This window comes from Microcebus murinus, chromosome 8 (assembly GCF_040939455.1).
Source record: "Microcebus murinus isolate Inina chromosome 8, M.murinus_Inina_mat1.0, whole genome shotgun sequence".
In the NCBI taxonomy this organism is placed as follows: Eukaryota; Metazoa; Chordata; class Mammalia; order Primates; family Cheirogaleidae; genus Microcebus; species Microcebus murinus.
Genome location: NC_134111.1, coordinates 55,187,810 through 55,205,653, shown reverse-complemented (window position 1 = coordinate 55,205,653; position 17,844 = coordinate 55,187,810). Strand labels below are relative to the sequence as shown.

The window sequence follows — 17,844 nt, the reverse complement described above, 5'->3', positions numbered from 1 at the left end:
GCCCAAATCCATCAAGTTGTATGTGACCAGGTCTCTGTGCCACGTTGCCTTAGGCCACTATTTAAACAGAGAATTACCCCAAAATTCAGATTTTATAAATCCTCTTGAGTGCTCAATACTTTTTAGATTGGTTTTCTAAATTAATCAGACTATTCTTCACATTGAAAATTTGCTGCTCCATTTTGTGCTCTACATTCATCAACACAATTCGTCAAAAAATACACGGTCTAATGTTTTCTTTGTCTTTGTCTTTGTCTTTCCAAAGGGATGCAGTAAGTAGCACTTCTCAAAAGCATCTGATCATGATAGCAACATGCACTAAACTATTTTTGATTGTTTGGTGGAATAGTTTGACCATCATTTTTAAAAATCAGATTAGTTTTCGGACAATTTATTTTTAAAAATACAGTGGGAACTCAACAAACGTTTCCACTGCTATGCAGACCGAACTGTTCATGCATTCAATAGTCAGCAAATGTGTGTCCGGCCGCCCACTCTGCTCAGCGCCCTCAACTGCCACAGCTTCCTGCACCCAACCATATTGGAGAGGAGGAGGAGAAGTTGGTGCACAGCAAGGTGTCAATGACGGGTAGAGCTTAACCCGTTACTCTCTCCCAAACACTCTCATATTTTAACAGAGCCTGATGAGTTAACCTGCTGAAACTACTCTAATGTTAGACCAGTAGCCCCTGTGGTAGGTTGATGGAAGAAATATTTTGGTATTTCTTGACATACTTCAAAGCATTTTTACATATACTCATCTCCAGATCCCCATTTACATGATATCACAACTAACTAAAAAATGAGAAATTCATCCAACTGGCAGTTATTCATGCCAGGCACAGTGCTAATTGCTGGGAATGCACGGGCAGTTAAGACAGGGTTCTCACCTTCAGGGAGGCAGAGCCCAGTGGGGAGCAGGGGGCCGCAGTGCGACAGCCCGTGGGGTGCTACAGCCAAAGTGAGCGCTGGGAGCCCTGGAGCACGCTGTCTAGCAACGGCTCAAGCATCATATCTGCCTGGTGATTATAGTTTTACTGAACTGACCACTTGGGTCTTGCATTATCTAATCTGCCATTTTCAACATTTAGAGTAATTCTAGTCTTTCCATTCCCTGCATTTTGCTAATTTTATTCGTTCTGTCAAAAACAGCACAGCATCAAACAGAACATTTCAGTGAGGTTCTTAGCTGGCCCTTGTGTTAGTGCTAGTCTAAAGCAGGGAGAAAATTCACTTCCAAATTAAACATACCACTTTTTTTATTTAGTCGTAATTACTAGAGTTAACATTTGCACATTAATCTTCTGTTTCTCTCCAGTGCTTTTATGTCAAAAGTCCAAAAATCTCTCCAGAATCTGCATTTAGCAATTGACTGCATGTGTATATGATTTGCCTGTTGAACAAGCTGTAAGAACACAAAAAGGACAAATACCCTTCTCTGCTGCATCTACTCACCCCGTCCACACATACACACACCCCCCAGCCCTGCCTGACAATCCTGGAGTTGAAATTGGGGAGAGTCACACTGATGATTTGCCATCTCAGCAATAAAAACTTCCTAACATTTATGGACTTTTAGTAGATTCAGAGGAGTTAGATGAATAGACAGATAAAGAATATGTATACATATATGCATGTATAGATATATAAATTTACAAAAAAAAATCCTGATTAAAATATACCCAGGAATGGTGATTTCTCATTTTGCAAATAAAAGATGCCTTGCAGATAAATTACAAAGCAGAAAGATTTTCAATGTAGTGATGGGTGACTGGTAACCAATCTTGAGAATTATTTTTGAGGGTAATTTTAGCATTTCTGTTCAAATGATGCTTTTTTAAGGACTGCTATTTTTCTGAGGGGAACATATGTCAGGAGAGCAGGATAAAAGCCTAATAAAAACATATCTGATTATAAATGAGATTTTCCAGTAAGTTGCTTTTCACTAGCTGAGGTACTTGCCGTTGTCCTTGAAAACCAATGTTCCCGATGATCTGCTTGAGAAGTTAATGATATAGTTCCTCATGACAAAGGAGTCTGGATCCAGGGGGTATTGTATAATTTTGTGGATTTTCAAATAGTCATTTTAGCAGTCCCATGTTTCTGAAAATGCTTCTATTTCTAACAGTTTCGCATATGCTCATGCTGTTGACTCTATAATCTATGTACACATATACATTTAGATGCTAAAAGAAACAGCTGTATGGGCAAACTCATTTCCCAAAAGCATAGTGAATTTCACATGGTTACTTTGTAATGATTATCACTAAGGAGAATGTCACACTGGAGCGGTGAACCACCAAGCTGGCCTGGGCCATCTGCAGGTCTCCTCACCTCTGGTGTCTGCCTTGATACTTGGTACTGCTTGGTACAGCAGCACCTGATGCCATCATGTCCCATGACGGCTGTCGGCCATGACTGCCCACATACTCACTACACGAGAGGCTACCTGGCCCCAAAGATTGATGCTACACATATTAATAGTTACATAGATCATCTCAGAGGCCAGAACTGGGAGGCTGGGGACTTGGAATCTACCTAGATATGCCCATAACTGCCCCAGGACCCTGGGCAAATCACTTCACCTTCGTTCACCTTGAGTTTCCTCACCTATAAAATGAGAGAATTACAACAGGTTTTCCTCAAAAGTTCCATACAGTTCTAATAGTCTATAACTATAATGAAAACTCAAACATAGAAATTATTCTATGACTTGGCAATTTTACATATACATATACATATATTTACATGTATGTACACATATATACAGAGAGAGAGAACTCACACAAATGTACAAGGAGATGCACATAAAGTTGTTCATAGCATTGTTGTATGTAATAACAAAAAAATAAGAAATAATTTAAATTTTCATTATGAAGAAATGTGTAAGTAAACAGTAGGATAATAATATATGGAATACCGCACATAAGTGAGAAGGAATGGCCTAGAACTATATATAACAATATGGATGAATCTCACCTTGAATGAAAAAAACAAGTGTCCAAAGAATACATACACTATGATGAAATTATTTATATAAAGTTTTGAAATATGTAGAACAATAACATGTGTAACTGACCTAGTAAAATTACAAGGATGTATATCATGATGCTTTATATGAAATTTAGAAAATGGTCCTCTTATGGTGGGTGGAAGGAAGGCAGAAGCAACAGTTCTGGCACAGGGCCTGGACAGGACTGGTAGAGCTTTATTTCTAGGCTGGGTAGTAGATGGATACTCTATGTCCATTGTGTAATTTTTATACCTTTTAAAAATTATTAAACATGTCTAATAAATTTGTTATGTGACATATCACTTCCAAATCCTTTTTGCAGCCTTATGGAAATGATTAACCCCATATCCTGATCTTTCAAGAAGACTTCTTTTCACGAACTATGAAAAATAGGCTTTTCTTATGTTTCTCTTGACAAAATTATAGTGCAGGAAGACTCCTATTATCTTGTGAGGTCAGAGCCAAACCTTGAGATGACAGAGCACACAGACCCAATCAACAAGTAGCTGACTTTTGACAGTGGTGGAAAATCAAATTAGTATGCTACATTTTTCTGCACCCTGTGAAAATATTCCTCTTACTCCTCCTCCATTCACCATTCCCTAGCGATAGTTGATGTTCCCTTTCATCCTAGCATTGGTAATGTGATGTGAAGCCTATGACTGATTTTGAGTTTGGTTTTGATTTGAGACTTTCACACCACCAACTCCAGCTGTTAAAATTTCCCTTATTAGAGAATTTATTCTTATGGTGCTGCTTGGTTGTCATGTCATAGATTTGCATTTTAAAAAAAAGAATGTTTTTTTCAATGAGAAAGAAAACCTAGGTAACATGCCTCTACTTTGCATCAAAGATGTTATGTTCCATATATTGAACAAACTATTCGCAGATACATTATAACAACAGTTAGTGGACAGTGGGTCAGACATTGGATAGGAATGGTGTTCTTATTTCCTACAACTTGTTATGTTGCCCACTTGGTTCAGGTTAGAATCTAGTCTGCAAGAATCCGACAGAGCTTTTCTTGCCTAGATTTTATGTTGTCTTCTTATCTCAATCTCTCCAAGTGGCAACTGTGAAACCCCTAGAACAATGAGAATCAACGTGAAACCAGTAGCTAAAGAGATATTTTTAAAAATGAACAGTTTTCTGAGATAATGATTTTCATTCTCATCAATTCAGTAAATATTTATTGAGTTCCCACTACACGTCAGGCATTGTTGTAGGTAGGGAGAATGAAGCAGTGAACAAAAATGGGCCAGACCCCTGCCTTTATGGAGCTTGCATTCTTGTGAGTTCTTGGAATAACTCCTACAATTGAAATGGCCACCCAGGTGCAAATGATGATAAAGATGATGGCTGACAAGCTCTTCCAGAAAGCTTTGTATGTTCCTCCATGATCCTCGAAGCTAAGCAAAGTGCCTTCCTCCATGCTCCTAGGACACCCTGAGCACACCTTAGCTGCTTGGGCATCTTGGCTGCCTTTGAATCCCAGCTCTGCCACTAACCAGCTGGGAGACCTTGGGCCAGGTACTCAACCCTCTGAGCTTAGTAACAGTAAGTAATTCTTACTGATCATCTCCTTTTTCCAGGCACTCTGCTAAGTGTTTTGCATAAATCATTTTATTTCATCCTCCCACCAATACTACAAGGTAGATCCTATTACTATTACTCTTTTACTAATAAGAAAACTGAAGCCCAACAAGGTTAAGTAACCTACTCAAGGTCAGTCATGCAGGTAGTAAGTGACACCAGAAACATAGTAAGGACCCCATAAATATTAGCCTCACCAGGGCTGGGACTAGGGTAAGACAGGTGAAGTGAGGCCTACAAAGAATCTTGTCTTAATTTAGAATTTTGTATTTATTTAGAATTTTGTTATTTTGTTTATTGTGGATTTTTTTGCATTTATTTTGATTTTTTGAAAACATTGCACCAAAATACTTATCTTGAATACTGAAGTTTTTGGTACCTATTAAATTTATGCCCAAAATGAGTGTCTTTCTCATGTCACTCTAATCACAGAATCATTGTTATCATTTGTATCACATTTAAAGGGAGGAATTACCTATTTATTTGTTGGTTACCCTGGCTAAACATTTAGCCATTTAAATGTAGCACCCATGTCTCGTATCCATAAAACCTAATAAAGACTTGGAACAGAATAGATGTTCAATAAATATTTGTTGAACCCAACTTTCTACTCTATAATAATTCAAAAGAAGACTAATTTCTATGCAGTAAGAGAAGAGAACTGGGTGAACTCTTCAATCTCTATGTAGTCCAATTAGCCAATTTTGTGTTATTGTTGGCAATAATACTATTAATATTATTTACACATTAACCATAGCTATCGGGTATTGAGTATCTACCAGTGCCACACACTTAGTGTACCTTAACTCAAAATTCTCACTACAAAGCTGGAAACTGAGGCTCAGCAATGTGGAGTCACTCACTCAGGATCACATGGCTAATAAGCGGCAGTCAGCATTGAGCCCAGATCAGCGAGAGTCCAAACCTGGGCCCTTTCCACCCCACCACCTCCCTTTCTATTGCAGTTCACAGTCAGTGGTGGTGATATGAGAAAGGCATGCCATGGTCATGAAGAAGGGAGTGGGCCAGATGAAGAAGATGGTAAAGGTATGCAAAGAAAATATGTGTACAAAGTGCCCACCTGAGGGGGGAGGGGGCTGCTGGGTCTTTCTGTGCACTTGCACAATGGCATCTCTGCCAGTCGCTATAAGGTTGTCTTGGAGATCGTCTCATGCTCTAGCATGACTTGACCCATATCAACCCAAAAAGATGAATCCAGGACCTGTCCTAGTGTGTGGAATATGGAAGTAAGCTGTACATTGGTCTTCCTGACCTGCCTCCTCTCAAGTAAATTGAGTAGTCAGCTCGATTGGTTGACAAGAAATCCATATATTTGGTCAGTGGTGATGACACCCCAGGCCAGACACAGGAGAGCCAGCAGTTCTCAACGTTGTGTCCTTTGTCCCCCAAACTACAATGGGTCAGCACTAAGTTTCCAAGATCCTGCCCTGGTTTCCACCATCAATGATGTGTTATGGTGGTATTTTCCAAAGTGTATTTTGTAAACATCAGTACTGTGTGGAATTCTGTGGTTAAATAAGATTAAACAGGCTTTTCTACCTCCCAGGGAATTTCTTTACACAGAGCACTCCTTGAGACCAGCATTTCGTGAGATGCACTTGGGGAAATGGTGTGGCAGGATCCTTTAAATACTTTCTCCAAGCCGCGCGCGGTGGCTCACGCCTGTAATCCTAGCACTCTGGGAGGCCGAGGTAGGCGGATTGCTTGAGGTCAGGAGTTTGAAACCAGCCTGAGCAAGAGTGAGACCACCTCTCTACTATCAAATAGAAAGAAATTAAAATAGAAAGAAATTAATTGACCAACTAATATATATAGAAAAAATTAGCGGGCATGGGGGCGCATGCCTGTAGTCCCAGCTACTCGGGAGGCTGAGGCAGGAGGATCGCTTGAGCCCAAGAGTTTGAGGTTGCTGTGAGCTAGGCTGACGCCACAGCACTCACTCTAGCCTGGGCAACAGAGTGAGACTCTGTCTCAAAAAAAAAAAATAAATAAATTGATAAATAAATACTTTCTCCTTAGGAAGCACCAAAAGGGTGACAATTTGGGAAATGATTCTTAAATAGAAATGGTGTTGTTCTCTTTTTTTTTCTTTTTTCACTGTAAAAATAAGATAATATAACTAGATAAACAAAAGTTTTGAAAATAGAAATCATCCTATTTTCACAACTTTAAAATATTCCTTTCCTGTCTTTTCCATACCTATACATCTCCAAATGCATATCTGTGGAAGAGTGGGGGTGGGGAGTGTATCAAGCACTGTGCTAAATGCTTTGCACGTGTCCTCTCATTTAATCCTCACAGTAACTCTGACTTAGCAACTAGAATCCCAATCCCCATGTTACATCAGGTCAATTTCCTGATGGCTCAGAGGATTTAAGTCATTTTCCAAACTTATGTCACAAGAGGCTACTGAGCCAGTGTTTAAACACGGTTACTTTCTCACTTCATAGCCTATGTGTTTAAGCACTGAAATGATGAAATCATTGTTTTCTAAACTGGAAAAAAATATTTATCTTGAATTTATTACCAGGGAGTTTATCTTATCTTGGATCATCACGCAGCTCAATTCTGTGTGATGATAAAAGTACATTCTGGAATTGTTCTGCTTTTCATTTGTCCTTGCCTTTCTTCCCTGACTTTCAGTAAGTGTCACAGGGCTCCACAGCACATAATCCTAAATGCAGTACCACTTTGTTTTCTGTTTTATGGCTCTATAATCTCCTCTGTTGTAAATACATTCAGAAATGATTGTGGCTTTTTCTTGAAGCAGCAACATTTTTTAAAAAGTGATTTATTTTGATAGTGCTTTAGCCTCGTGATTTCAAGTATTAAGTTACTTGGTTCAGGTGGTCTTATATTTTTCCCATAAATGTGTTTATGTCACCCCACAGACTGAGAAATTTCATTTCAGGGTTTTTTCTCTCTCTCTCTCTTTCTTTCTTCATTTGATTTTCTTGCAGGAGGAGAACAGAATTCTTTGAACTTGTCAGTAAAGGAGAATGTGATTGGAACATCAAAAACCATCGTGATATATTTCGGTAAGAAAACGTTCTTGTTTATGTGTTTCTTCAATATTTGGACATTGAGCCGCACATTTCCGACAGTGGTAAGAGCATGGAAGTGATTTTTAAAGTGACAAATCTTAGCTTACATTCAAAACATTCAGAGATTAGTCGAATAGAGAAAAGATAGAATATGTGTCTTTTTGTCTTATAATTTATTACAGTTTTGCCTCCTCTCCATAAATCTGCCTTCAAAAATAGAAAATAATGTTCAAGCTAGTTCAGTGTCAGCAAGCCATGATTCCCTCTCTTTCTTGAGGGGAGGAGGGTGCAAGTGGGGAGCAGAAGGGATTTTTGAACCTTAGAAATCAGAGTTACATAGCACAGAGGAAAGTGGAGGGTTACCTTTTGCTTTTCTTTAGTGACAATAGGCAACAAGAGGATAGAGAACCAGTCAGAGCAATTTTGGGGGTGGGAGAGGCTATTCCAGATGTTACACTGGACTTCCTCCTAGCTGTTGAGAAAGGACAGCAGCAACCTGCTGTGTTTACGTGGCATATTCTAACCACTCTATTGCAACTGCTCCAGATGGTAGAGCCAATCCTCTTTCTTTCCTGCCCTCTCCTCCCTCCTTCTTCACCTCACCCATCCTGGACCTTCTGCTGTCCTCTTCCTGTTCTGACACTGCCAAGTCTTGCTGGGAAAGCTTGTGAGGCCAGGATTGGGGTGCTCTGGGTCTGCTCCACAACCAGGCAACTGCTGGAATCCCCTGCGTGGGATTCCCACCACTGTCCCCGGCATCTGCTGTATCCCACCTCTGCCCCCATCTTCGGCACGCTGCAGCTGACCTTCCCATCTCCCGCTGAAGCCTTCTTCCCTCTCTACTTTGATATTTCTCTGTGTTCTCTGTTTTTTTTTTTTTTTCTTTTTTTTTTTTGAGACAGTGTCTTACTCTGTTGCCCGGGCTAGAGTGCCGTGGCGTCAGCCTAGCTCACAGCAACCTCAAACACCTGGGCTCAAGCAATCCTCCTACATCAGCCTCCTGAGTAGCTGGGACTACAGGCATGCGCCACCATGCCCGGCTAATTATATATATATATATATTTGGGTTTTTTTTAGTTGGCCAATTAATTTCTTTCTATTTTTAGTAAAGACGAGGTCTCGCTCTTGCTCAGGCTGATTTTGAAATCCTGACCTTGAGCGATCCACCTGCCTTGGCCTCCCAGAGTGCTAGGATTACAGGCGTGAGCCACCACGCCCGGCCTCTCTGTGTTCTCTTTACAGACTTTTTTCTTCATCCTTTCCAGAGAGAGAGACCCTTCCTCTCTTCAAGACTAGCCCCTCCACTTGTGTCCTAATTCCATTCCCTCCACCTCCCTATCGCCCACCCGCAGCCTTGCTATATCGATCATGCTTCTTTGGCCTCCATTTTCGAAATCTGTTGTTTTCCATCATGACCTACAAATGTGCTTCCACCTCAATCAGAAAATCTGTCCTGCCTTTTCTTCAGGTCCCATCACAGCTTCCTCCTCTTCCCTCCCACACTTCACTCACACATCCCCTAACTTCTTGCAAGGCAACGTCTTTCTTTTTGTATAATTTTTAATTCGTGAGTAATTAGATGAATATATTTTTCTGTAACACATGAAACATTGCAGATAAACTCCTTGGAGCTCCCTCCACTCCCAACTCCCATACTGGTTGCGCAGTTACACTTCGTCTTCAGTTTGTCATGTCTTTCCAGATCATTTTCAAAGCATTTTCACACATGAGTACCCTAAGGAAAAATATCATCTAGTGTGGATTTGTATTGTTACTTTTAACATAAGTTATATATTTACATCCCAAGATGAACTTGCTTTTCCACTCAACTGTATGCCTTGGACTTCTTGTCGTGTTCATACCTCATCATCTTTTATCATCGCATGGTATTCCAAAACATGGATGTACCACAGCATACTTAGCTATTCCTCTGCTCAGGAATTAAGTCTGTGAAATGTGATTTCTGCTCTTTTTGAAAGTCACTGGTCACCTCTCAAGTATCAAAACCCACATTCTTTGTCTTCTTCAGCTTCCTCGATCTCTTTGCAGCCCCTAATTAAACATGCCTTTCCTTTCTTCAAACACTCTCCAGCCTTGAATTCTGCAAAGCTATGCTCTTCTGGATTTTCTCCTTTCTTCCTGACTCTTCCTTCCCTTCTTTGTCCTTCTGTAGCCCTTCTTCCTCCCCCCAAACATAACTGTCCCCCAAGCACCTGTTTTTGATTCTCTTCTCTTGTTCCTCAGCATCCTCATGATTTCTCCTGCCATCTCTTCTCAAATGACTCCCAGCCTGTTTCTTGGGCTCTAGCCTCTCTTCTGAGCTCCACTCCAAAAATGCCAGTCCTCCTTCAATATCTTCCCCTGGATGTTTTTCTGTAGATATTTTCAAACTTTTTTTGGCTGGGAACCCCATATGGAGGAAATACCTTGTTTGGAAGTGCAATATGCAAAATAAAAGTGCATGCCCCTCCCCCCGACCCTCCCCCCTCTTCCATTCATGATTAGACTTGGGCCATGGTGCACTGGGATGGGGATGTGATGAAGTACTGTCCGTACAGGATTTAAAACTAGTAATACAACCAACTAAAAGTCAGTCTGCTTTTCATTATCACCATGTGCCAGCAAGTCTAAGCAAAGTCACTGATGAGATACTCCTCCTGAAAAATGTCTTGGTTGGTATAAATTCTGAACAATTGCTGAAGTTATTGTTGAGAATCGTAATAATTGATATAAAAGCTTCCAATTAGCACACGTTTATTACTTATCCTTTCTTTGTACATGTATCATAAATTAATTCCAAGAATGTCTAGTTGTACAGTCAGCCCCTGACACAGGTGGACTCAGCTACAAGCTCTCAGGAGTAAGTTCCTGTTTGGAACCTTTTGAACTTACTCTGGGTGTAGTTTATGTCTTTAACCTTGAAGAATCTCATATTCCTGCTTTTAAAGACTATATTTAGGATAAACAAGGCTAACACAGTGATGGTAGAGATGAAGAAATATAACTTGAGTTATTTCCATCCTGTCATTTTATATAACTATTTTGAGTTTTTGTTTGTGTTTAAAATTTAAAACAGTGAAACAAAGTGCAAACTTCAAGGTGAAACACTTTTATTTCATAAGTGCAAATTTCAGTTCATACATGAAATGTTTTATTGAATTTGAATACATCTTTGGAATTAAAATGTATTCCTTTTAATTTGGCAGTTGTTTTAAAACTATAGAACAAATCAAGAAAATAGTGATTATCACAAATTATTATTGAAATAATTATGGCATTTAGAGGAGAGGTATGTTAAAAATAATCTGCTGCAAGTATCAGGTATATTGGGTACACCACTGTGCTTTTCCCTTATTCCAGACCATTCATTCAATTGCACTAAACAGATTGACACAATTTACCTGTGAATTTAACTAGAATTATGGGCACCTCAAGACTAAAACAGTCAATACAAACTTTCTGCAGAGAATTGATCTAAAAATAAGATAAAACTGCTCCTTTGTCTCCTTCAGTTCTTCCTTTGTAATCTTCCATCCTTGTCCTTGCCTGTCCACTCCCCCATCTTTGTTTCAGGCTCTTATCAACTTATGCTTCCAACTGGTCTCTTTCCTTCCACTCTCTCCTTCTTCAAAGCGTCTTCACTTCTATTATCTCAAGTTTCCTCCCTAAAAGTCTAGCCAGGTCTTTCCTGAGTCCCCAGCCTTAATTGACTCCCCAGTGACAACTGAACAAAAGTTTCATCCAGGCCAGGCGCGGTGGCTCACGCTTGTAATCCTAGCACTCTGGGAGGCCGAGGTGGGAGGATTGCTCAAGGTCAGGAGTTCAAAACCAGCCTGAGCGAGACACCGTCTCTACTATAAAAATAGAAAGAAATTAATTGGCCAACTAATACATATATATATAAAAAATTAGCCGGGCATGGTGGCTCGTGCCTGTAGTCCCAGCGACTCGGGAGGCTGAGGCAGTAGGATTGCTTAAGCCCAGGAGTTTGAGGTTGCTGTGAGCTAGGCTGACGCCACGGCACTCACTCTAGCCTAGGCAAGAAAGCGAGACTCTTATTACAGAACACGTTCTTACAAAAAAAAAAAAAGAAGAAAGAAAGCGAGACTCTGTCTCAAAAAAAAAAAAAAAAAAAAAGTTTCATCCAGTCCACCCACCCTACCAACCTCCCAGCCCTTCCCATCTTCCTTCTCTGTGTAGACTTTCTGCTCCACTGTAGAGCACTCACTGGAGTCAAAATCCTTCCATCAGACTTAGGAATTCTGGCCCTACTTTTGATACCTCCTAGCTATATAACCTTGGGCAAGTTACCTACCCTTTCCAACCCTTAATTTTTTGATCTGCAAAAAGGAGATAATAATAATATCTCTACTTCATATAGAGACTATGTCAATCACCTTGTAGTGGCGGCCCAAAGAAGAGTAGCTATAAGAATTATCATTTGAGCACCTTGCAGATACTCAATAAACATATTGACCAACCAATTAATGGTGATATAAATTTCAGAAGTAAGTCTCCAATTTTCAATTGGACAGAGCCTAAGTAATTATCCAAGTTATGATACAAGCAGGCAGCCTCACAGAGATTATTTCCCATGCAGGAGAGACGCTGCAGAGTGTATGTATTACCCACAGTCTCATCTCCATGATAGAACCTAGAACGAGAAGCATCGCAGTATAGCAGGAGGGCGTCTGGTAGCTTTGCCAGAAGCATAGGATCCTGAATCGTCTGCTCACTTGGGGAAAGTTACCTAATCTCTCGATGCTTCTGTTTACTTATCCGTGAAATAGGAATAACAGCACCTACCTCTGGGGTTGTGATGAGGATTCATTTAGGTAGTGGTTAGTTAGTAGTGAGTTAGTAGTACGTGGTGGTTAACACAGGGATGTTTGGCATTAGATGCTTCATAAAAGGTGCCTGCATCCAAGAGGGCGAGGACTGCAGATGCCGGTGCTGCCTGGTCGAGCCTTGAATGACCTATTGTTATCCGCGCTCCGTCTGGTTCCCTGGAGGCGTTTCCTGGGGAAGTTACACAACCCCCCCTGCCATCCAGCAGGCTCTGCCATCTGGGCAGCAGACATGTTTCCAAGGTGTCCGGATCCGGCAGGGTATGAAATGTTAACACCTGACATCAGGACAGCCCTGTGACCTACAACAACACCCCTTTCTTCCAAAAGCAGTTAGCCGAGATGTGGTTCCCCAGCTCAAATCCGACATTACTTTTCATCACATGCTGCAGGTCTTAGCACAAAGAAGGTGGATTTGAGACAAAGAGTGCGCCTTATTTTCCCCCTCCCACCCTATCCAATTATAAGCACCAGAGCTACGTATAACTTGAATTGTTCCTCATGTTTCTATGGTTTCGTGTGAATTCTAGTTAAATCTGCCCCTCGAACATCTGATTCAGATGGTTCCTATGCTTCCTTACGTGCTCAAATTAATGAAGGCTGTAGCAGAGTGTGTTTCTTCTTCATAATGCTTATAAAACATGGTTGGAGCCAGGTAGTAAACTGGAGGGAGACAGGGTGGCTCCCCCCCATAAATCTCAGCTCTACGGAGCAGATGAAAATGCGGGGCTCCCGTGTGCTGTGTGCCTCCGCTCCTTGGTGTGTGTTTTGTTCCATTCCCTTCAATCAGTCATAAGTTGGTAAATTGTTTCATCAGCCATCTATAGTGCTATATACTGACTCCCTTGCTTACAGTTAAAAAAAAAAAACTCCAATAACACTGTCCATTATAAATTATTTTAAACAGAGCCTACTTAGCTCAGGTATAGAGAAAGAAGTACTTTGCTTTCCTTGATTTGCTGCAGACAAAACAAAAGGGCCACCGGAGGATGTGTGGGAGCTTTGTCTTCCTAAGCAGTGTGACCGCATGATGGAGATGCTGAACACAGGGACTATAAACAGTGCTGCCCCTTGTTGAGGAAAGGAAGATGTGAGCCGGCCTCCTTTCCATTTTATTTATTTATGTATCTAGGACAGGTTTGTTTAGGAATGCAACAAAAGATTATTCAGGCTGTTTTGTTTGGTTCTGTTTTTCAGATCAATGTTAATGACAGCCTGTGACCTTGGAGCCGTGACCAAACCGTGGGAGATCTCAAGACAGGCAAGTGGTGATTAATGGCAGGGCTCGGCAGAGGCGGGGGTTGGGGGGACAATATTCCCAGAGCCCTGACTACCGTAAGGCACTGAAACCCCAGTCAATTTGCATCAATATTAACATGGTGTAAAAAATAGCAGGAGGCTTAGGCGCAACATGGTTTATTGCATAGCCTTTTCTTTATCGCCTCCACTGAGCAATAATATTTCTGACGCTAACATTTTTTTTTAAGTGCTAAATCCAAACAACACTTTGACCATTTCTTATGGCAAGAGTTTCAAAAGTGTTTTTGGCTAGGCAATCATGTCTTAGCATGGGGCCCTGTTTTTCACATCTGAAAAAAAAAAGAGGTAAAAGGAAATTCTATTTTTCTTTTCTTTTCAAATACTGTTTAGATATCAGACAGTTCTGTGGCCAGAATGTTCAGTTTCCAGTTTAATTTGTAGCAAAGAAATCATGCCTTTACTACCTATCTGGTTTCTCTGCCATAAAACATTAGTTCTGTAGCAAGAATAATTTTTAATCAAATAACTATCTGACTTAAGATCTTTGTTACTGACAGTATTTAGAGGTTAATATGCCTTTAAGTTTTATGAGGCACCTACTATGTGGGCTGTGGTGTCCAAAACAGTAACTTGGCATCTTAAGACTTGACATTTTAGGGAAAATAAGATATCTTCCTATATCAATAAATACATATTGACTGCTTTATGTACATTATTTCATTTAATCCTCAAAATCTCCCTTTAGGCAGGTATAATTACTATGGTAGGCTGAATAATGACCACCCACAGATATCAAGTTCTAATCCCTAGAGCCTGTAAACATTATCTTAGAGGAAAAGGTGTCTGCAGGTGTTATTAAATTAAGGATCTTGACTGAAGACAGTATCCTGGGAGATTACACATTCGGTAGAGGAGAAGGCACTGTGAAGGCAAGGCAGAGATTGGAGTGATGCGGCCACAATCAAAGGAATGCTGGCAGCCACCAGAAACTGGAAGAGACAGGAAACAGATTCTCTCCAAGAGCCCTAGAGGGAGCACATCTCTCCTGACACCTTGATTTCTGCCCAGTGAACTGATGTAGAACTCCTGGCCTCCAGACCTATGAGAGAATAAATTCCTGCTATTTTAGCCACAACGTTTGTGGTAATTTATAGCAGGCTTAGGAAACTAATATAGTTATTATCCCCATTTCACAAATGGGAAAAACGGCTTAGAAATGATAAACAGTCAGGGGTCACACATCTGGAAGATGGTGGAGCTAGGTATAGCAGATTAGGCTCCAGGCATCCTACACAAGATGCATCAATCATCATTTTTAAATGATGCAAGTATGTCCACAGAATAGGCTATGTTACCACTAAATCCAAAAATCTCAGTGGATTTAAGCAACAAATTGCTCATGAACATGTGCATCTAGAATTGGCTCATGCCTCTTTGTCCTCATTCTGCACTGGGGTTGATGGAGCAGCCACTACCCAGATCATTCTGGCAGAAGCCCTAGAAGGTCTTGCACTGGCAATTAAATGTCCCTCCCCCAATAATTCATTGGTCAGAATTTGTCACATGACTCTCCTCATGCAGGAAGTATAATCTTTCTATTCACCCAGAAAGGAAAAAGCCAGAAATAGTAGATAAAAACATAACTACCAGAGTTTGCCCTTCTAATCACCAAAAACGTGATACACCCTCCTTTCAGCAGACAAAATATACTCATGCTCTCCCCAAGGAAGACAGCCCGAATGTCCCATCAGTCGTGGCATCAAAACTCAAAGTCCAGGATCCCTGGGTGATAGGTGCTAGTCTCTATCTCAGATCTGGATGCCAGTTAAAGACCTACGCACTTTCAAAATACAGCATCTGACATACACCCCAAACACAAAACACCTGTTATAACACTCCCATTCTGGAAGCAAACAGAAGAGCAACATATGGCAGTCCACAGCAACTGCAAGATCCCACTGGGCACTCACTGGGTGGGCCCAGATTCTCTGGGAGGTGTCCCCAGTTCATTATTTTTTGTGACCTTTAGATCTTCCCTTGGAAATCATTCCTTGTCTGAAGGTCAAGCTGCTTTCTCAGCTTCTCACCTGAAGAATGTTAAGGGCCCAGGGCTTGTTTTATGTTGTCATGGGCTCAGGGCTGCCTTAGTATTAAAACTCTCTTCAACATTTAGTCAGCTTCTTATGTCTTTGATTCTAGTCATTTCTATTTGCCAATAACCATATTCACAGTTCTACATAGACATCTTAGATTTTCTCTATTTCTTTGCTTCTTTACATTTAGGAATAAAGAAATATAGCAAATATATTTCTTTCTTTTCTCTCTCTGACTTAATTCCTAATGCCTTCAGCCTAAAAGGGTTCGGTGAGAAAACCATGAACTTAAATCATTTCTCTGAGCCACTCTTGTCCAGTTAAAAGAACTTAATTCATTCGGAGTTTTTAACTATAGGTGCAATAGCCATAAATTTGATTTGAAACTTGTTGTAATCCTGAGTCTTGATCAACCTCTGTTGTTCAAAGCATATCTAAATTTTCATTTTTATGGTTTGGAGTTGAGAAGCAACTTCATCTTCTGTCTCTACACGACCCTGAATTGTGACTTTTTCTATGCTCTTTCATTCCTGGTTATAAGCCTGCTGATCGTTTTCTGAACTCACTTCCTGTAATACATAGCGAAACAGTTGATAGTAACCATTGTGTGCTACCAATGTTTTGTTTTCCAATCTCTTCTCCTAAGACTATAAGGTCATTAAGAACATTGTTAGCTTTATTTCAGTGATAACTGTACAAAATATTTTGCCACTGTGTACCATGGATTGTCATCTTTATAGCTCCTCGCTATCTTATATCTGCTTCCCAAGCTGATGACACATATTTTAGGGTCTTTTTCTGTCCCTCTCTCCCCCCCTTTTTTTTTTTACCAGCAGCACCTCACTTCCATACCAATTTTTGTATTAGGTAAGGACAGGCTAGGCTTTGTTTCAGTAACAATATAGTCTAAAATTTCAGTTGTTTAACACAAATAAAGGTTTATTTCTTGTTTATATCGTCGTCCAATGCAGACTGGGCAGTTTTCCTACAGAGCTCTCCTCCAGTTGAGCTTTGGTTTTAATTTCAGTGTGGCCTATTTGAAGTAACATGAACCAGGGTAATTATGAAGCATCTGTGTGGTTGAGTAGCTTCTTTTTACATCTCTGCCCACTTCGCTTCCCCTAGAGGTTTCCAGGGATGGGGAAAGTGTCTCACCAGCGTGGCTGCTGCGATAGGGATGGAATGGGGTAGAGGAATGGGAAATGCAAGGAAGTTAGTGGGACTGGGGGGAAAAATAAGAACAGAAAGGGAACAGGATGAGGTGTGATGTGGCGGGACCTTCAGAAACCCCAGTGAAATAAACGCATGTCAGGAACTGAAAGAGCTGTCACTCACAGCAAGAACTGTCACTATCCCACTGGGGCGGGCAAAGTACTTGGAAGGAAAAGAAATTTCTGCAATGATATAATATTTTAGACCAACTTGGGAGGCCTAATAGCTGCTTGTAGGTGGTCTTCTCAGTCACTAGTGTAAATATTATTTTATTTTTAGGATGTGAAGTTCTGCTGATAAGTGCAGAAACATAAGAGTTCAGAGAAATAAAACACAAAAGCATGTTTTCCCAAAAGCTTCCATCAGAAAGCTAAGTTCACAGTTGTAAGCTGGAGATCTCATTCGTGTTTGTCTCCAAATGGTATAGATTAAGATACTTTTAAAAATATACTCATATCCTAATTTTGGGAAACATTCGGACAAAACAACAGACCCTTCTTTTAAAAATATATTTTTAACTTCCTGGATGTTGATTTTTTTTTTTAACTCCCTTTCAAAATATTTTTCTACCGGAGTCTATTCCACTTTTCCTTCCTCACAAACATGACTCTAAGCATGTGGGTTTCCCCAGTGATTCCCCAAGGCCTGATTAGCATCTCAAATTTTCTTCTTTAATAAAAAATTCAATCAGGACCCATTTAATGTTCCTGATTGGGTTTTTAAGTAGAAACAAAGCAGTAGTACAAGTTAAGTTGTAAAGG

The 17,844-nt window shown here is 40.4% G+C and overlaps 1 protein-coding gene across 1 annotated transcript in view; it reads left to right on the top strand.

The window, feature by feature from the left end:
* LOC105883021 (dual 3',5'-cyclic-AMP and -GMP phosphodiesterase 11A) overlaps nt 1–17,844 on the top strand; it is a 185,836-nt gene that overhangs the window by 127,131 nt on the left and 40,861 nt on the right. The window contains exons 12-13 of the mRNA XM_076005395.1: nt 7,588–7,665; nt 13,716–13,779. Coding sequence (XP_075861510.1) covers nt 7,588–7,665; nt 13,716–13,779 — 142 coding nt within the window. The remainder of the gene's footprint in view (nt 1–7,587; nt 7,666–13,715; nt 13,780–17,844) is intronic.